Source organism: Coptis chinensis, chromosome 8 (assembly GCF_015680905.1).
Source record: "Coptis chinensis isolate HL-2020 chromosome 8, ASM1568090v1, whole genome shotgun sequence".
Classification (NCBI taxonomy): Eukaryota; Viridiplantae; Streptophyta; class Magnoliopsida; order Ranunculales; family Ranunculaceae; genus Coptis; species Coptis chinensis.
The window spans coordinates 42,940,114-42,962,365 of NC_141463.1; the positions used below are offsets into that span (position 1 = coordinate 42,940,114).

The following is a 22,252-nucleotide window of genomic DNA, read 5'->3' on the forward strand; positions in this document are numbered from 1 at the left end:
ATTTTCCTCTAGATACCTCAACCTCGGCAATGGTAGCAGATTTGGAATAGTCACCTCCTACTTATATGGAGTTAGACGAACCTAACTCACTTCCTCATAGTCAGGTTCGACCTTGGAGTCATATTTTAGGTTGGAAGTTGTTCGTAGATGGATCTTCCAATGACCAAGGAGCAGGTATTGGTATTGGTTAGACAAAACTGAGTACGAAGCTACGCTAGCGGGCTTGTCTATGGCATTAAACTTAGGAGTACTACATCTCACAGTATTCAGCGACTCTCAATTAGTTGTACAACAGATTGAGGGTGGTTACGAAGCTCGAGACCCTCATATAACTCAATATTTGGAGTTGGTTAGATCTCTTACTTCTCATTTTGAAGATCTAAATTTCATAAATTTGCCTAGGCTGGACAACAGGCATGCTGATTCACTTGCCTACTTAGCTTCTTTGCTTGGGAATATCGAAGCTCGTTCCATTCCCGTCGAATATCAGTCAGCGCCTAGTATTGAAAAAGAATTAGTTTGTCATATGGCTCCAATTTTGCAAGCTCCAGTGGGGACCTGGATGGATCCGTATCGTTCTTATCTTTTAGATGGCATTCTTTCGGCAGAGAAGACAGAAGCACATAAGTTGTTAGCCAAAGTAGGTCGTTATTTATTTGTTGGTGACAACTTGTACAAGAAGTCTTACTTAGGACCTCACCTGCGTTGAGCTACTCATGCCGAGGCTCATACTTTACTTGAAGAGATACACTCGGGCGAATGTGGAAATCGTGCTGGGGGCAGATCTTTGGTACTCAAGATACTCCGACAGGGGTACTTTTGGCCTTATATGCTTAAAGATGCGGAGGCTTATGTCCGGAAGTGTGATGCTTGCCAAAGACATGCTAACTACATCCATGTTCCAGCCGAAGAGCTCCATCCTCTGACATCTCTGTGGCCATTCGTTCAATGGGGAATGGACATTGCTGGTCCTCTACCTATAGCTCCTGGCAACATGAAGTTCCTTTTAGTTGCAACAAATTATTTTACTAAGTGGATAGAGGCAGTTCCTTTAGCGAATATCAGGGAAGTTGATGTCACGAAGTTCATCTAGAACAATATCATTTGCAGGTTCGGATTACCTAAAGTCATTCTTTCTGATAATGGGACACAATTCTGGGGCACCAAAACACACGTTTTTTGCCGAGATTGGGGCATTGTGCAACTTTTCTCTTCTCCTGGATATCCTCAAGGTAACGGTAAGGTGGAAGCCTCTAACCACGTTATTTTGGATAATTTGAAACGAAAACTCATGGAGAGAAGGGGATTGTGGGTTAAGGAGTTGCCTAAAGTACTTTGGGCCTACCGAACAACTCCTCGACGTTCGACTGGGGAATCACCTTTCACTCTCACTTATGGTACCGAAGCTGTCCTTCCTACTAAGATGAGGGTCACTACCTAGAAGTCGGATTTAGTACTTACCCTCGACAATGAGGAAATTCTTTGTCGGGAATTGGACTTGTTGGATGAAAAAAGAGAATCTGCAGCCTTACGATTGGCATCTTATCAGCACCAGCTGAAAAGGTCTTTTGATAAAAGGGTACGACCTCGATCTTTCAAGGAAAGGGATTTGGTCCTTCGTATGGACTCCGCACCTAAGAAGTTAGGAGCTAATTGGGAAGGTCCGTATATTCTTGATAGGATAGTTGGCAATGGTAGTTACTATCTTAAATCCATGGATGGTGAAGTTTTTGTTAAACCTTGGAATACTGCAAACTTGCGCAAGTATTTTCAATAGTAGTTATCTTTCTCTTTGTTAGAGTATTACCCATGGAACACTACAAATTTCTGCAAGTATTTTTAATAAAAGTTATCTTTCTCTTTTCAGAGTGTTGTTTCTTTTAAATTATTATTTTTATGCTGGGATACTTTTTGGATGTTGGGTGCAAGATCCCATATGTTGGCCAAACTTGTATCAGAACCTTAAGAAAGCTTTCTTTGGATAATGAGTGAAAGATCTCATATGTTGTTCCATGTGTGTGCTTAAGAAAGTTTACACTTAGATTGGATTTTATCTAGCTAAGCGCAATTCTAATGCCTTTTGTCTATAAGTGTCGATTTATGCATTAGCTTTGTCGACATTGCAGTCTCTACAGGAACTGATACAGGGGCATACCCTACTTTCCTATATGACCTTTCTTTATTGTCCCAGATAACCTCGGGGACATTAGCGGAGTTAAGAAATCTCATAGCACGCATACTTGATTATTTTGAAACAAATTTAGCAAAGTTTAACTCAAAATAAAAACTCAAGTATAGCTAATCAAAAGTCAATTGCTAATAGATAAGTAAATTGCAACTTAATAACATTTTAAGAATTTACTTATCGGGACAGAATCAGGTTTCTTCAGGAGCTACAGGCGAGTTATCAGTCAATTCCTCTGCCTCATGCACATTTGCATCATGGTCTTCTTTAGAACCTACTTCCAAACCTTCCCCTCGAAACCTTGTTGATACTTTTGTGAGGCCAAATCATCCTCTAACTTCTCATGAAGTTTGTCAACATCAATCACAAGATCGGGATATAGGACGTCATCATCGTGAGGGAGGGTTCCAGATGCCCAAGCTTTATCGAGTTTCTCACCATATCGCTTGTCGTACTCTGGTTCAAGAATGTCAAGCACGCGACAAGCGGTGGAGATACCATTCTTGTATGCTTCAGAACTGACCACATCAACTAGCTCGGTGTAGAATTCGTTCACCTCCTTTACGCTCCTTTCAGGAGCTTTGAGAATCAGAACTGGGGCAAGCAAGGAATTGGAAGGAGATGCAAGTTGATCTCTCAGTAGCTCAATCTCTGCATTAGCTTTGCTTAGTGCTTCTCCTAACTCCCTATTTATCAACTGAGAGTCTATCAACTCTAGTTCTGTCAACGCGGCATTTTTGTTAACTTCGGATAGCTCGGATTTTAAAGGGTCCAGTTCTTTTTGTAAAGTCGTGGTATTATCCTCATAATACATCTTCTGATTCTTCAACGTTGCAAACTCGCCATTCAAACGGTTTCGATCAGCTTGCCATGCCTCACGACAACCGTCAAAGTAACTCGTTCGGCTAAGTTGTTTTTTACTTTAAGAACTTCTTGGTGCTCACGTTTGGTGAATTAAAGGTCTCTTTCAAGATTCCTATTCTTCTCTCTAGTCTTTCTAAGATCTCTCTGAACGGCTCTGACCTGCTCAATCTCATCGGCTAGGCTTTCATTCTTACTCTTGCTTATATCATAATCACCTTCTAATTTTTTAATCTTTTGGTTGGATATGAGGAGTTGCTTCGTCAAGTCACCTTTCTCTCTTGTGAATTTATCCATTTCATCCTGATTCTTATGCAACAGAGCATAAGTCATGGACGCATCCATGCTAGCCTGCAGTGCCAGAAGAATTACAATTTATGTATTAGGAGCTAGTGTATATAAACAAAAAGACAACCGGAAACGATGTAAGGAATTGAAGTACAAAATGGTTACCTTCAACATATGTCGACACATTCGTTCCAGGCCTGCCATTGCGCGAAGTTCTCTTTTATGTTTTGCTTTCTCTTTGGGAGGTCCCATAGATTCAACCAATCCCAAAGCAACTCCAAGGTCCTTAAGCGTATCTTGGTCAGTAATCAAGGGGTTCTCTGGTAATCCAAGCACTCTAGGAACTGGAACAAATGGGTTTGGAGTAAGTTTAGAGTTCAAAGATATCGATTTACTCTTTTTCCTTAAGCGAATGTCCTCATCTTGGGAAATTGGGGAAGGTGATTTTCTTTTATTTGACTCAATGGATGGAACACGGTTATTGTCAGATACAATACTGGCAGAGCAGGTTTGTTCCACATTTTCGAGGTTCGTTATCAATTTCGGATCGGATTGTATGAAGTCCACATTCTCAATATCAGTCAAAAGGAACTCGACATTACTATCTACCCCTATAGTGTCACCACCCACTTCAAGATTTGACTTATTTGTATCATAAACAGAAAGTTGAAGGTTCGGTGTTTCCACTGTACTCTTGATTCTTGAGGATTGAGCACACTCTAGACTTTCAGTTCTAATGGGATTTTCATCTTCATCGAGAATGGTAGCGTTGGAAGCTTGCCCAATTCCTCGTTCGGTATGTTTTTTATTTATTGCCTTACTCACCTTCGCAAACCTAACAACCTCGGGAGGAGGTTTATTTGATTTTTTTGGAGCTCCCTTTTTTATGTTAAAATTTGACTTGGAAATAAGACCAAGGACCTTCTTTGCCATAAAGGCCTCCCTTGGGTACGAAGTTGTAGCAATTTCGGGGTTCCCACCAATATACCCAACTCCGGGCTCCAAAGCTTGCAACTCCATTGGTTACATAGTCAGATACTCTGAGATTAATAATGGGTCTGGAACTATGGACGCAGGGCGTTTCTCGGAGTTTGGGAGTGCAATAAGGGTTGTCACAGCATCTAGTTCCACAGTAGTTAGATACGGGAGTCCCACGTCCACTCTCTCCTTTGACAAAGAAAAGCCGGACCGGATCCTCTTTCGATTATTATCAAAGGTGACATCACCCCACTCACCACCAGTTACACGGATAGCATATTTACGCCAGTAGTCGTCGTTGTTTTTACCTTTATATAATATGACGTGTTCAACTCCTGGTTTAACAGAGAGAGTGCAGTCTCCATTATTTAGTATCATCAGTTTATAGAAGTATGATATCACTCCGCAAGTCACCAGTATATTGTGCTTTCGGCCTAATATGTGCATGTATGTGACATTGCGAACAAACCAAGGCATTACTCTGTTGATCGAGACTTTGAAGTACTCGAGGGCATCTGCCATAAACGAAAGCAAGGGGAGTCGGAGTCCAGCTTTCAACAGTCCAAGGAATATCAAGGGACTTTCATCGGTTCTAAGGTCGGTAGTCCATGGATATTCAATTTTGATTTCTTTTGGAATTGCAAATGTGTTACGAATCTTTCCCAAATCCGAAATATCACCGAATGGGATAATATTCTAGTCAAAAGTGGGGATTTTAGTTTTCGGCGCGGTCGAAAGAGAAACATAGATAATTGTTTTATAATCCGGAACTGCTATAGCAATTGAACCTGAAACGACATTACCCAGTACTGAATCCGAAACTGCCTTGCTATTTAAAGGACCCGAAGCTGATGGGTGAGACATTGAAAGTTGATTAAGAGTGCACGGTCAAAAGGATATATTCGGAACTGGAAGTGGTGGTAGCCAAAATTGCCTGTGCAACTTTAGAAACAAAAACGTGGCTGTTGACACCTTGACACCCTAAACTTCAAGTTCTTCTACACAAACCTTAGCACACTTTGGACTCAAACTCTCAATCAATCAAAGAAAGAACAGGTTCAACACCTTGTGTCCGGTGGTCTTCTAAGCAACCAAACTCAAATTTATTAAGTTTTCTTCTAAAGAAATTGTCAATGGGGGAAACTGTGGATCTTTGGTAGTAATGGCAGCTAGCAAGGGACCTATATAGTGTTTACAAAGGAGATATCCAAATAGATGCAGGAAAAGAATTCAAAGTGTTTACAAAAGAGCTATCCAAATACATACAGGAAAAGAACTCAAAGAAGGACGTGTTCTCTCTTCCGAATAAAGAATTTCCTTTATTCTCTCTTCCGGATGACTCAACTCCGGATGAATGAGTGTGGTTTTGAGTTATTGCAAGTTGTTGCTTCCTGTGCTGATGCACTGCCTAGCTTGTTCAGAACTAACTTTGAGTTTGTTAACTATGATTCATCTTCCACTGAGAATGCCTTTGAGAGCCTTGTACTGCTCTTGTTGGAAGAGTTTCTTCAGTTGGTCCAAGTTATTTCCTATGACGGTGCAAAGAATTGAGTGGGAGCAGCAAGAGAATTCGCGAGAATTCGCGTTGGGCAAAACTCAAAGGATGAAGGAAGAAGTTAGAAGAAAGGGTTTACACAAAGTTAGCGAAGGGTGTCTTTTTGTTATGTTCAACATCTCAATTTTGCAAGGCCCAGTTCAAGTTTCGCAAGGCCCAGTTCCGGGTTTCACTTCCAGTTCCAGGTTGCACTTCCGAGTCAAGGTGATTTGATGAAATCTACCTACGTCCGGACCATTTGACCATGTTTGGTCCCTTACATGAGCTAGTATTCTAGGTCTGGGCAATCACAAAGCATGGCAGGTCCGGGTTCCACCAAGTTCCTAATGTCCAAGTCTGGATCATTATAATATTTGGGATGTCCGGACTTGACAAATTTCGATTCCTTGAGCTAGCTCCTCATATACTTGGTTCAGCCTAATATACAAGGTTCAGGGGGCACGGTCATGGCAAGTCCGAATTTACAATTCCTTGCACTGAAGTAATGCAAAATTTTGTCGATACATTCCATAGAGAAAATCGAGGCGTAAGACGTCGTGTACAGTTTTACCCGGCCTTTTTCTTTAAGGGTTTGATTCACAATCCATGAATAAAAAAGGGGGGCATCTGTGTGTGCATATTTTAGCAAATAGATATGTAACACATGGTATCATCTTCTTAACACTCGGGTATGGTCTTAGTGTGGGTAGGAAGTACCATAACACATTTTAAGTCTAGGTCCTAACTAACTCACCTCCTAGGTTTGGGAGTGAAATAAGAAAAGGAGGTTCGGAAGTGGTTGGAGTAGGCTCGGAGAACTGAAGGTTCGGAACTGGTTGGTCGGAATAGTAGGCTCGGACCAGGTTCATGGGCTTTGGAACTAGTTAGAGTTGTAGGTTCGTATAACCAACTCCTAACTATGAACTCCAAATCCGGAACTCAACTACTAGGTTCGGAGTAGGTTCGTAGGCTTTGGAACTAGTTGGAGTAGTAGGTTCGTATAACCAACTCCTAACTATGAACTCCAAATCCAGAGCTCAACTACTAGGCTCGGAGTTCTAACTACTACTCCGAATCTAAACATGTGTTTTCTGTTGTTTAAGTCAATAAAGGAGACCTATTTGACTTGGGAAACATGGGGCTTCTAGAAGAGTCAAGATGAGACTTAACAAGAGACGGTCTCCTAGTTAAACACTAATTGGGAAACCTCATTTATTCTTATAAATAGAATAGTTGAACTATGCTTTGAGTTTGATTCCTATTCATAGGATACATAGGCAGCCATTAAAAAACGTGGTTCAACTCATCATCTTCTACATATCTTCTTCTTCTTGATCCAATACTTCTCATTGTTCTTTGATTATCAACAAAATATTTGTGTTTCTAGATTAGGAAAAATCATCACACAGACAGCATCAGCCTATGCAATAGGTGAGCATGGGTTTACTATGCATGATGAAGTCCAACTGAAGTGAAGTAGCAACTTATATTCAAGAGTAAGTTGGTGAGAGCCTTATAGGTATCATTTAGTGAGTCCAGTGTATATTCGAAACTTACCTCTTAAAATGAAAAGTTAATAATGTTAGATTAGGAGAATTACATGTATTCCAAGAAAAAGTTTGGGACATAAGAATATCTATATAGAGATCAACCACAACTTCTACTCCTGCTCCCATCTAAGATTGTGATACTCAGAGACTTCATTAAGATTTCAAATTCTAGAATAACATTGAATTGATGTATATGTTTTATGGTGCCCATATATGCTATATGATATATGATGCAATTATATCATGTTTTGGACTCGCCTTTGCTTGGACTTAAATATCCAACATTCATAATATTTTCTACAATTGAATTTCCTAATGATGGAGAGGCAAAGAGAGATAGTTGCATCCACGGTGTGAAGGAGTGCAATTGGGAGAAACTATATGCCATGCTTTAAGTTGCTCCCATTTCATTGGATTCTCTTTATCCACTTTAATTTTTTGGAAGGTATGTGTTGCAAATTTACTCCAACAATCCAACTAACCTGTTCTTATTAGAAGCTCGCACCTCACATCTCTCCTCATCACATGATTTGGTTTTTTTAACCGGGCATTCTCATAGACTTCTAAAAAAACGAGGTGCTAATAATTAGTTAGACCTCCCTGCATTTGTCTAAATCTCCTTTCTCTATCAAGTAATTATATTTATCTCCCTGATGTTAATTAACATGCCAAAAAGACATTAAACCCAAAACTACTCGAGAAATTGAAACCCAAAAGTTAGAAACTCCAACACACAAAACATCTTGCCGGCCCTAAACAAATTCTTCTCACCTTGAAACCACAACAACCTTTCTTCATAGAAGAAAAAGAGAAGAGAGAAAAAACAAGAGAACCAATGCAATTTAGAGAGAGGGAGAGAGAGAAAATGGCATCAGCAGCACGAAGAAGTAGTTGAGGTGCAAGAATAGGAATGCTTGCAGGATTATACAAACTTCTCATACGCAGAACACAGGAGTTTATATATTCTACTGCAAACACCCGAGTCGTTCCCAATCAAAGCACTGAATCCATACACCCAACATCATTCCCATTGTCCGCATTGCCAAGCCATCTCAAGGACACGCCCTTCGTCCTTCACCAAATGGAATCTACTTAATTAAATAATTTGTTTATTTTGTTGGTTGGTTGGTTTGTGCAGGCAGTGGATTATGGTGTTCATAAGCTATGGGAGCACAACAATATTGGGGTATGAATTCTACTACCCTAATTTTTCATTAAGTAACTTCACTGTTTTTATTAAGGTTTTGTTCCACACTAATGAAACTAATAAGTCACTTCAAGTGATTTGTTGGTTAACGAGTAAATGGTCCATTTGCAGTTCGTATTATCTAACCTATAAATTGAACTTATACATATCAAAGTTTAGTCGTTGGGTTGTTGTTCACCTATTTGCTAGCCTATTTGATTTTTGTGTGTAGTGAGACAATGCAAGGGGAAAATGTTTCTAAAGTGATTTATGGCTTTAGTACTTTAAGATTTAGGATTTATTACCTAATAGTTGTGTACCCTTTTTGCAGAGAGAGAATGATGAGTACCTGAAGCTAGCATTATCAAACTGCAAGACATGATCTCCTTACTTCTCTTAGAGGCTTTAGGTATTAGTCATGATTATCTTTGATCACATTGAATGGATGAAAAGTGGGTCATCGCTTGGTAACTACTATCATGCACGCTTAGAGCCAGATCCTACTTTAATCACTATTCTTCTACAGTTTTACAGATTCATCATCAAAGTCAATCGGTGGATGTTCAACATAGGCAAGGAACTCTAATAGTGAATATTGGAGATCTTCTATAAGTATGATTGTACATAGATTCCTAGAACCTTTACATTCCAAAACTTGCCTGTTTGTTGTTTGTCAATTATGTAATTAATTAAAAATGACAAGTTCAAAAGTGTGGAGCATAGAATAGTAGTTGGACATGATAAATGTTTTACCTACTTTTAACTAGTTATGCTAAGAATAAGTAAAAATAAAAAGGGTTTACTCTAGATCAAAGTTTTCTACTCTCGATTATCTTGCGATATGGTGGAGTAAAGAATTCGTTCCACTCCTAGTTTCTTAGACGTAACAGTTTCACAAATTTATTAATTTTATAATATCAACGAGAGCAATAATTGAATTAAACTAATATGGTGAAATAACTAATTAAAATGTTCTAAAGTATACTATGGCAATTTGATTATAAAATGGGAATGAGAAGAGAGGTATTAGGGGGATTTGATTCCACCTCAATTTATTCTTAATATGCTAGTATAGATTTGTTGTAATCCTAATCTTTATGTTTTCACATGAAGGTTGGGTCTTTTTAATCCCTAATTATTTATGACAATCTCTACCAACTAATAATTAGCATGTGAAGCAATTTAAACCCATTCTCATGGTGAATTAACTACCTTCTAGAGTGGAATAGATTACTATAACTATTTTATACTAATATATCAAGTCTTCATCAAAGCTTCATAAAACCCCTCTAATAGAGGTTTAGCTAAGATTCATTATACTATCATTAATAGAAGAATAAGAAGAAGACATCATAATAACAATAACTTGGCTTTATTAATCTAATAGAAGAGAGTCTAAGAATAAAAAACTATATTAAAAACTAAGTAGTGAATAATTAACTAACTAAAAACTAAGTAGTAGAGAGTTATGCCTTAGTCCTCTTTATACAGGAGAGGGCTAGGTTTACAATTTCATGCATGGGCTTTGGAGCTATATTTTGGGCCTTTAAATCAAGCCCAAAACCTAATTACTTAAGTCCAAAAAGGGTTTCTCTGCTAGAAATTACTGCAACAGTCTTTCCTTCTACTTTTACACCTTAGGAAGCTCTTTCTGAGCCGGTCATTTTGACATATAATAGGCCAAATTCTGAGGTCTGAGTCCAAAGATACGCCCTGTGGAAGTTCTGTTGACTCTTATTCTTTATTTCTACCTGCGTTGACTTTGACTTTTCAGCTTTGACCGGGCTTTAAAAAGGTTTTTTCTCCTTGAATATTGGCCTTTAGTCATAAAGCTTCTTAACAACCAACCTTTGCTCCTTTCTCTTGCAAAAGTGACATGTTTCTTCATATATTTGACTCCAAGACCTGAAATACACAAAAGCAAGTAAACAGTACTAACTCTTATTTATTATACACATAATTGGTCTAAATGTAATATTATTAAGGGGTTAAAACTACAGTTTTGGGCTCTTATCAAACTACCCCCAAACAACATTTTGTTTGTCCTCAAGCAAATATGAGAAATTAAAATAAGTTACCAAAAATGGAGTTCTAACTAATCTCGTTTCGCCGAGTGCGATTGCATTTACTATATGCAATAAGGCCTTGAACCAGTAGAAATTCCCTAGTGGACGAGTTATAGCCTTGTGAGAGTTTTCCAGATAAGGTACTCACAAACTTCATTTATACTATAACGACTAAGAAATAAAAATTATTGTTTCCTTATTTATTCTCAGATATCTATACATCTCACTAGCAATGAATACAAAATAATCAATTCAAAATCTAAGCTAATACGTGCATAATAATCAATCATTTACGGATAAACGTATATATAATGAACTATGCTATGAAATGTAATAACAGGTTCGTTTCTGAAACCTTGGAATAGCGTCCTTAAGTAGGTCCTCACAAATATATCAAGACAAAAACACTCTGATTTTTCCACTTAAGTTTCGCTCACTCCAGTGCACAATGGGCACACTTTACCTTACAATCTCAATGATATACAAGGAAGCCGAAGTCGATCAAACACATTTGCCACTTACTATCACACTAATCTATTCCTAATTTAGCTAAATGTCTTTATTAGGTGTTACGGGGATTAGGTGATGGTTTAAGAATGAAGAAAATGGATATTTAAAAGGATAAGTCTGAGATAATAGAGTCTTCAAAATATGTAACTAGAGAACCTTGTTTTACTTTGCTTCTACACTTTGTTTCCATCCTTAGCCATTTTTTTCTTTTTCTTTTGCCTTTTAACTCCTTTGATTATTTTTTTGGAGTTCTAACTTTTTATTTTATTTTATTTTTTTCTTTTCTTTGGATGGAAACTTTCTTTTCTTTTCTTATTTGAAGCAACTAACAAATTCTTGGTGTTCTACAAGTCTTTCTCTTTTCTTTTCTTCATTTCATCTCTATTCTTAGACTCATTTAAAAGTGGGTAGGCTGATTTTTATTTTGTTTTGTTTCTTATAAAAGGGTGAATGATTTGTGGTTTATGAAAAGGCTAAAGAAAGGCTTAGAGGGGCGACTAGCGAAAAATAATTTAATATAGGTTTGAATTTCTGGCTATATCGATCCAAAAAGGGCCTAAATTCTCGCTTAGGATATGGTATAGTGATTAAGCAAGTGGACGTGTGATTTCTCTATTCGTAATGTACTTATCCTTTATGTCATTTCTCAAATATTTCACTTATATAAGGCTTTAGTATATATTCTCATAGGATTTGTAGAATAAGTATTCTAGCCTAGATTTCAGAAACTTACTGCCAATACAAACACAAATGCTCATGCAATATGTTTATAGAAAGATGCAATGATTATTACCTACATATTACCCTAAATTTCTAAAAACTATTATAATTTAAGAGCTAACATGAAACTTCTAGATTAATATCATCATGGAGAAAGAAACAATACCAATATTCCTAAGTGTATAGTATAAATACTTATTATTTATATATATTTTTTATTTTTTACTAGAAAACAAGTGCATATTATACATATATATATATATCCTAATAGATGCCTTAAATGACGCGTGTTTCTGTGCCACCCCCAAACAAAAAGATGCTTTGTCCTCAAAGTATTGAAATAAGAAGGATAGGAAATACCATGGAAATGCGTGAAAATTTAAGAACACTTGCAAAACAAATTAGAACATACTAATATAGATAAATAAAAATAGACGTAACTCTAAATGAGTTTCACCCGTTATAGGAATAACAAAATTTAAATTGCTTGGGACATAAGCAGACATTAACAACAAGTAAAACTTACCTCATATCCTTCATTTAAGTGTTTTCCTCCTCTTATATAAAGAAGTGAGGCTCCTTTGCATCCTGCCACTCCATGACAATTTGCCAGGCCTTATGCCATATATCATCAACTCGTGCTAATCTGTTAAGCGTTACTCGGTCTGATGGGGTGTAAGGGGCAACCCAATTAGGTTGTAACCTCCACCCCGGCCATGTCATTGCACGAAAAGAACATACAATGCAATTTGTGGGTAGCATAATATCAACCCCAACCCAATTCGTATAACGGAATGTGAAATCAGGAAAGAAACATATCATGATGCGGCAAACCAAGACAGGCATAAGAAGATACGTATGCTTCATACTATGGGCTCGTGCTAAACTGGACATTAAGGTCTGGGGAATGTCATATAGCATACGTCCCTCAGCTAAAGCAAGGAAGACGTCCCCAGCGGCATTATTCGCAGAAGAAAACCGTCATTCCCCAAAGATATTCAGCATAATTAACAACATGATAGTGCCCACGTTAAGGGACAGGCTACCAAGGGCTACATTAAGATTCCATTGGTCCTTTACACAAAAAATCCCCGCCCCATAAGTCTCTTGTAAATACTCATAGTTATATAAATATATATTATCAGACATATAATGAGTTTCGGGGTAGGCATATGCATCCCAATAGCAAAGGCTACCAAAAACTTGCTGAAATCCATTGTTATATCATCAATGGTGACAGAGAACACTTGTTCCCCATCCGGTCAATAAAAGAACTTACAATGGTCATAGAAATAAGAAGTAAGTGCAGGAGAATAATAGTCATTGGCACTTACCAATAGATTCTGCCATCCTGACTGTACAATCCTATCGCGGAACCAGTATTTATACGTGTTACTATCGAGCAATTCTTCAAAGGATTGCTCCGGTATGATTTGAGGAGACTTCACATCAAACAAACACACTACGGAACTTCTGGAAGTGACTGCAGAAGAACCCAAAAATCAAAACTGAAGTTGTGTTGAGGTGAAGGCGCGGGTGCGCTTAAGATAGCCTATGGAAAGGTGCGGCGGCGCTTAATCTGACAAGAATTCCAGTAAGTTGGGCGCGGGCGCGCTTTGTTGTAAGGCCAAATAGAGGGCGTGCGTGCTCCATGTGCGTGAAGTGCTCTGAAGTGAAAGTAAAAGTGAGAGGCGCAAAGTGAGAGGTGTGGTGTTAAGTTAAGAGTGAACCATGTATTTATAGAGGACTAGTTTTTTAATCTAAGTTCCACAAGTTGACCAAATTGTTAAGTCAAGATGATGGAAAAAGAAATATTTCTAAATCCAAAATAGAAACAGACCAGATGTAGACTCCAAAATCAAACCAATAGCTTTTTGGCTGGAATTAAAATAGCAATCATCCAATTTCTAATCCCTGACATTGCACAAACCAAGAGTAACTAATTCTAGCTACACCATATCTAGCAACATGCTCACATAAACCATATTCTCACAACCTTGCAATATTAACTTCAAAAACCAAGTGGATATGGAAAAATACAATGCTAAACAAATAATACCACCCCCAAACAAATCAGGAAGGTGGGATTCATGAAAACTAGGTAGCATGCTCGGACAAAAAAATTAAATTAACTTGAAATTCAAATAACAATTAATTACTCAAAAATAATTACATAATTCAATATTAACTACTTAACTAAACAACTAAGAATCCAATTCTATTAAAAATAGGGAAAAATACATTAAAACAACAATATAACTAAAAAACTAGCCACGAGATGAGGATGGGCCAGAGTCATCTGTCCTGCGTCGACAACGCTCATGCCTCCCAGAGTCAGCAGAAGAAGAACCCCTATAAGGTGGCAAGCGTCGTAGAACTTCTACTTGAAACGTGCTTTGTTGTTCCATAAAAACATTCATGGCTTCCCAACGCTCGTTATCATGCTGGACTAGAGTCTCCATGTTAACCTGGAAGTTTGCTTGGCTACGGACAATAGTACCTTGCCTAGTCTGAATAGCCTCGCAGAGGTCACGCAAAGAACTTTGGCCTGTAGGGATCGTCTCATACTCGTTATAGAGAGTTCGCATGCCACGATGAAGTAATGAGACTCGCTCTATATCCATAGTAGCCCTTTCCAAGGCATCGACATCAAAACATGTGGTGTCTTCCTCATCTTCCTCATCTGATACCTGCATAGCACCCAAAACCTCAGGCAAATGCCACTCCCTTTTATTACACTCCCGATAAATACGTGCATTTTCATGCAATTTCAACATCATTTTACTAGTCTTCGGAACACATCCCCAATACATCATAATCTTCATAATCAATCGAGGATACAGAACTCATATCTCTTGTTCTGAAGGATCCAGAGAAGGTGCAGACAATTTGCATTGATGTCCCTTACTTTCGTGGTGCCAATAATATTCCTACTAACCCACTGAGCTACAGCCAGCTGGTTCCATCTCAGGGACGTCTGACGAACACAATGCGATTTCGGATTGTATTTTCCTTCCTTTACCGTCTCCTTCATCAAAGGAACGATTCCACCAAATTGAAATTCCTGCATTGTGAGTACGAGTGGCCTTTGCCCAATGCCAGTAATCTCAAACAACACTGCTGTAGTCAATTCCCTCCGACTACCATTAACCTTTACAAAAAGCCTATGACCCTCAATCTCCTTCTTCTTGTAAAAATCATACACCAATTCAGTGTGATAAAAATCCTGCGTAGTATACCACAACCTTTCCCACCTCCTAATAGCCATTTCGGTATAAAAAAAGGGTGAAAATAGTGTTTGGTTAAAAGCTTGTTCCGGAATAATTTTTGGGGTTTGAGGAGCTATTTAGTTTTGGATAGGGAATTTGTGGTGAATGGAAGGTGGGGAAGAGTAAATTAAGCACTTGATCGAAATCTGGATTGGGTTTGTGTGGAGATAGGCGCAGTAAGATTTTCTTTGTTTTGGGTTGATGGAGGCGTGGAGAAGAGAAAGGAGTCACGTCCGAGTCATGTGAGCGCGTAGGGTTTAAGCAGTTGGGCCTAAGCCCAAAACAATTATGTAATGTCCATCCTATTCTATGCCTCGTAAACTTAAAACTAAAATACTCGATTCGTAACGGTCCAATTTTTGCGAATGAGCTATGAAAACGATCAGCAGAGAAAGTACAATCCAATAATCTATAAAAAAAAACTCAAATCTAACCGTGGTTAATATATAATAAAATGCCTCAAAATGCATGAATGACGTAAGTTATGTGATCAAAAGAAATCTAAATTCATAGATAATGTCAACCCGAATAAAAATACGACGAAATGGCATAAACAACAAGAATAGGAAGTTGAACGATCAAGAATGGAAAGACTAAATTAGATTTACTCTAACCTTATTCTTATGGTATCAATTATTTATTTCCTACTCTCACATATAGATTTATGCAATATATAGAGTACGGAATCGTTCCACTCCTAAACTACCAAGACATAAAGAAATCAATTAATCAACGGGTTAGTTAGATTTACCCCTCCATTACTAGTTGCAATTAGTGTTACCCCCGTTTTCAAAAATATTAGTGATACCCCCCCAATTGCAAGATCCAACGGTTACGAGATGAATTTTTTTTTAGATGAAGAAATCTAACCGTTGGATCACTCAAATGGGGGGGCGGTATCACTAATATTTTTGAAAACGGGGAGGTAAGTCTAACTAACCCTTAATCAACACAAGGGAACAATGGTGAGAGTAATATTTATAGAGGTGAATTTATACTATGAAACTAAATATATGAATTTAACTTATACTAATTTTACTAAGCAATTGAATATGAATTGAATAAAATATAGAGAAGAATATGGAGAAGAGATTAGGGGGATTTGATTTCACTTAAATAAATTCATAATATGCTAGTGTAGATTATTGCAATCATAACCAATTAAGATTAATTGTGATCCCTAATTATTCATGGCAATCTCTGCCAACTAATAATTAGCATGTGAGGAAGTTCAACCCATTCTCATGGCGAATCAACTAACCTACTAGAGTGAACTCTTAAATGCAATAATTCTAACTAACACATCAAGTCTTCATCCAAGCTTCATCAAACCCATCTAATGGAGGTTTAGCTAGAATTCATTAGACTATCATTTATAACACAAGAACAGTAAAAACAAGTCATTATTGCATAACTAATTAAACTTTCTTAATCTAAATTAACAATAGTTTAAGATTCAAACATGGATTACAATTGAAATTTAAACTAATTTAGAACTAAGATTATGAATACTAATTATCAATTTAAAACAACTAAATCTATGAGTGAAAGATTGAATTCGAATTTAAATATTGAAATATAACTAAGTGATTTATTCTAAAATTCAGAACTTGTTCTCACTACTAATAAAATTGACAACTAACTAGATTAATCTATATAAACTAATTTAATTAATTAAAACTAATTCTATATTACAAAACTAAATTTTATGAACTAGAACTAGGTTTAGATCTAGATAGCTTAAGAGCTAAGCTTTTGTCTCTTGATATAGAAGAGCTAGATCCTCAAATTCATGCTTGGGCTGAGGAGTCATATTTTGGGCCGAAAAATCGAGCCCAAAACCCAATTTGTTGAATCCAAGACTTTCCATTCTGGTCTTGTTACTATAACACAAGTTTTCACCTACTTATACTGCTCTGATCTAGTTAAGGTCTAAACCATTGGAAAGATCTTTCTAAGCCGGTCATTTTGATATAAAATGGGCCCAAAGCCGAGGTCTGAGTCCAAAGATATGGCCTATTGAAGTTCTATTGACTTTTCTTCAGCTTTCTAATCCGGTTTGACTTTCACTTAACAACTTTGACATGGGCTTTTTAAGGGCTTTTTCTCCATGAAACTTGGGCTTTCTTCATAGAACTTTCATAGCAATCCCTTTAGCTCCTTTTAGCGCCTAATTAGTAACGAATTTACATTTATTCAACTCCAAAGCCTGAAATACTCAAAAGCACGTAATTAGTAATAAACCTATATTATTAATCACATAATTGGTCTAACAACAATATTGTTAAAGGGCTAAAACTACAGTTTTGGGCTCTTATCAGTACACCGAAGAATAAATAAGTCTTTTATAGTCAGATACTCGAGACGTTATCTAAAACATGTATTTGTAGGAACCGTTATGGTTGCACCGAATGTTTACGAACCGCGAAAACCCACGCACAGCGGAATAAGGGGTTCATACGGTTTTGGATAAAAGTCATACCTTTAGATCGGCTAAGATAACTCTGAGAATCCAAGATCTACAAATCCGAATCAACCTCTTGATCGTCTGTTGTATTCCTATCAATAGAATGGACATTGTATCGGCAACGATCTACCACCCTCTTCTTTCTCTCTTGGCCTTTCTCACTCACAAAATTTGGAACCGATTTTAGATATACTTTTCTTGAGCAAAAACTTGTTAGAAAATGGCCAGAGAAAGAGGTTTCTATTTATACGCTACAACAGGGACCATGAGGAGAAATTAGGGTTGGGCCTCCTGACGGGCTTGGGCTTCCCATGTTCGCCCAGAACACACGGCCCAAGTTCGTCAACAAATGGCTTATTCCACTAAAGGCCATTATTGCACTATCGCCCAAACCCCAAATTACGTGATACTTTTATAGGCTCCATATTATATGCTTGTTGATCTCCCCGTGTTTAAGATATTGAATGCCCGTTGATTAAGTCAACTTACTGACAACTACATTAATAAACTTATTATGTCCTTGAGTAGTACCAGTCAACCTCATTGTCATGTCGGATTAAATCCACCTACAGGGTTTACATGACAATCCTTATGAGCTCCTCAAGGGGACATCATCAACCCGACTTCCTGTGGGTCACAGATTCCTTCTATAATCAACAGCATACCTTACATAGAATTCCATTACCCAATCCATCGAGTCTGTTGATTCACAAATGAATCTCACTCATTGATGATTTAAAGCAATGTATAATGCACGTAAGTGCCCATTATTATATCCGGATTAAGAGGACAAGCATCCATAATAACAGAGGTGTTTGTTCTCTTATATAGTCAGTATAAAGAGAAACAACCTCACTTGGTCCTGTCCAATACACACAAAGTGTACTAGTGTAATCCTGTAGTCAAGATAGACTAATACCTGATTATACTACGACCGTACCAATGGTTTGTCCAAATATATTTAGGTTGTAAACGTTTACTTATACTTTATAAGGTACTGATGATATGATCTTTTGTGTGTCACCACACACCATATCATCTACAACATAAAGTAATAGACACATGCATATAACCAATAACATATATAATATGCATAACATTTGCCCATATGATTCTCATTCAAAATATAAAGAATTAGAGTTAATACAAAAGTAATGTTTTTAGTATATAACTCTATCAGTATTAACATGCAGTTTACCATATATCAACAATCTAAAGAGTTGCGGGTATGTCCATAAATAAATATCACGGATGGCAAACCCAAACAGATTTAGGCACCAAGATCTCCTATGACGTGGCATAGCGGAATGAGAGTGAATACTGATGGATCTAGAACCTAACCTAGCATGCAATTTCTTCTTTTTTCTCCAACAAAAGGGTGGCCAATGGCCAAGTGAATGATCGTGAAAATATGGATGGTTGTGGAAGATATGCGGGTTATGGATAAGTTTTAGAAGGAAGGAATAGACAAAATGAGAATGTGGATTTAGCACAAAACTCATTGGTGGCATGGGTTGGTATTATCACACATCTAAAAATGAAGATGTCGAGGTGGTGGTAAATGATTGGATTTTATGAGGGATTGGCTCAGGTGGGTAATGGTCGGGTGGTGTGTTAGGTAGTTCTTGAGAAGGTGGATCATCACAGGCTCTTAGAAACTCGTCAAATTCCTCATCTAGCTTGGCCCCATCCACATAATTATGGTATTCATTTGCATCTTTGAGAAATTCATCAATCTCGTCCAAGGAGGCGAAATTATGATCTTTGTCTTTGTCCATAAGAGGGGTATCTGCTAGTGTGGGGATGAAAGCGTCGGAGTCAGAACTTCCGATGGAAAGGAATTTGTGCATCTGATTATCAGGAAACGTGTTGTTGAAATAATCTTGAGCTAAGCTCTCGATCATGCTAACTTCTCCATCGATAGTCATATCGGGTAACTGTCATACCATTTTGAAAACATTTACCTCAATAGAAAGATGACCAAAGGACATGGACATCGAACCATCGCGGCAGTTTATGAGCGCGTTGGCAGTTGCCAAGAAAGGATGCCCTAAAATGATAGGAACAGAGTCGTTAGGGACTTCTGTGTCTAGGATAACGAAGTCTGCTGGGTAGTAAAAATCTTGAACTTTAACCAGCACGTTTTCAACCACACTCTTAGGATACTTAAGAGAACGATCAGCTAATTGCAACGTCATTTTAGTTGGTTATATCTCATGTGGACTTATTTGTTTATAAAGATAATAAGGGAGTAAGTTAACACTCACCCCCAGGTCTAATAGCATCGTCGTCCTGTGGGTATCCCCCAAGGTGCATTGTACAGTAGGACGACCAGGGTTTTTGTACTTAACGATTCCATTATGTTCAAATAGAGTTGGAAATTGTTCAGTTAAAAAGGCGTCTTTTCTTATATTTGTTTTCCGCCTAGTAGCGCACAACTCTTTTAGAAACTTATCATGTTGTGGTAACTTTTTAATAGCGTCAAGAAAAGATAGGTTTATCATTAGATTTTTAAAAACTTCCCTAATCTCATCAAAATTTGTATCTTTGTGTAACATGGCTAGTCTCTGGGGAAATGGTGGGTTCTCTCTATATTTAACATATGGATCAATAGGAGTTTTAACCTTGGCCGCTCTCCTCTTGGGTTAAGGTTTAACTGGTACCTCCACAGGAGTAGGATCTTCAGTTACTACTTCGGTATCTAGTAAATTTTCAGTTGTAATGACCACTGGTGGGGTAACAACGGACATAGTTACGGCATTATCAACCACTCTGCCAGAACAGAGAGCAGTGATGGCATTTAACTTACCTACGTTAAAATTATCATTACTAGTATTACCGGTTACTTCAAAGGCTGTGTTTAGAATTTTAGGATTAGGTATAGCTTTACCTGGAAACACACCTTTCGGTTGGGCTTTCTCTTGGGTTAACTGTTGTATGTGGTGATTAATGGATTGTAAAATCTGATGGTTAGCCTGCATGTAGGCTTCGAAACAATCCGGTTAGGAAGGTGTAGTGGCCATAGGTGGTGTGACTGGAACTATCTCACGTTGATTAGTAATGGGTGGGTTGCGATAGTTGTTATTAACTGGAACGATACCTCTATTAGTATTATAATTATTATAATTTCCTTGTCCTTGTCCTTGTCTCAATGAAGCTTGGTTGTAATTGTTCCCTCGCCTAACATTTTGATTATTAAACCCTAGAGGTGGAACTTGTTGATTATTTCGCCAACTGAAGTTGGGGTATTATCTCCATGGTGGGTTAGGTTTGCTATTTATGGAGCAAACATTATCCGGCTGTGCGGGTTGTTGTTCATAGAGGAGAGGACAATAGGAGTCGGTATACTCAAGGCTATAACAGAAATTACATGAAAGAGAGTTTATGTTCATGACAGGAGTAGGCTTATGTTGAATAGAAATGGCTTCTACTTTTTTTGTGAGAGATTCGATTAGAGTTCTAAGCTCGGGATCAGATTTAACCTCAAACATACTAGCAGCCTTAACTGTGGAAGAATAATTATTGGAGTGGGGGATGTCATTACCCCCCCCAGTTATTTTGACACTTAGATTGATCTTCTAAAAACCTATAAGCCTCTGAAACACCTTTACTAAGGAAACTACCCCCAATCATTATATCAAGAACCTCTTTATGGTGATGTAAAAGCCCTTTGAAAAAGGCACGAACAAGCGTGTCTTTTGTATGGTTATGATGTGGACACTTGATGAGAAGATCAGTGAAACGATTCCATGCCTCTAAAAAGGATTCATGAGGATTCTGGTGGAAAAAATGAATATTTTGAAGCATTTCATCTGTCTTCAATGGTGGGTAAAACTGTTCCATGAACAATTGAACGAGGTTGGCCCATGAGTCCACAAAATTAGGCGATTGGGTAGTTAACCAAGATGCTGCCTTATCAGCGAGGGTGAAAGGAAACACCCTAAGTTTAATTTGTTCCGAACCTATGGTAGGATGATGAAATGTGGTAAGAACTTGTTCAATCCTACGCATATGCTGATAAGACTTCTCGTGGTCTAACCCATGAAAAAATGGTAACAAATTAAATATATTCGGGGGAATTCAAAAATCCCCCATTGGGTCTGCAAGAACGATGGATGACTTAGGGGTATCGTTAAGGGCTTTATAAAAGTCAGAGAGTGGAGTCTCTGTTACGTCAGCCATTAATGCAAGTGTAATGTGTGATATTCTAGATAGGCATGTGCATTGATGTTTACGATAAATAACAGAAGATGGTTGACTCTTACTGGACCTTAATCTCATGCAAGGCTAAGGCCAATATGAATATAAACCACTAACAATAGTCAAACAAACCTAATATGGTAGAATGAAAAATCGTCTAACAGAAAAGACGAGGAGTGAAGGAAAGAGTACCTGAGGGCCTCCTTGCTTTGCGTATTAATAACGTCATGTATACGCAATCCCAGTGTATTTAAGAAGTGGAAAACACTAAATAGTAAAAATAATTTGAACAAAGCAAGAGCCGACGACTAACCTGCAAAATCGGGCTATTATCCGCGGGTGCGCTCTATTGTAGGGTAAATAAGGACGCGGGCGCGCTCTATGTACTGTTAGCAAAAATATTTCCGGTAACAAGAGGGCGGGCGCGCTCCAAAGAAA

At 37.8% G+C, this 22,252-nt stretch overlaps 1 protein-coding gene and 1 non-coding gene across 2 annotated transcripts; both read left to right on the top strand.

The window, feature by feature from the left end:
* The first annotated feature begins 229 nt into the window (after positions 1-229).
* On the top strand, positions 230-709 carry LOC147481522 (uncharacterized). The gene has a single exon (XM_086578963.1). The coding sequence runs from the start codon at positions 230-232 to the stop codon at positions 707-709; it is 480 nt and encodes a 159-aa protein (XP_086435089.1).
* Positions 710-21,317: 20,608 nt separating this feature from the next.
* Positions 21,318-21,420, top strand: LOC147481523 (small nucleolar RNA R71). The gene has a single exon (XR_015207089.1). It is a non-coding gene; the product is annotated as a small nucleolar RNA R71 (small nucleolar RNA).
* Positions 21,421-22,252: the final 832 nt, after the last annotated feature.

Coding starts and splice junctions, on each gene's coding strand:
- LOC147481522 (XM_086578963.1), top strand. CDS start 230: ATGGCATTAAACTTAGGAGTACTACATCTCACAGTATTCAGCGACTCT.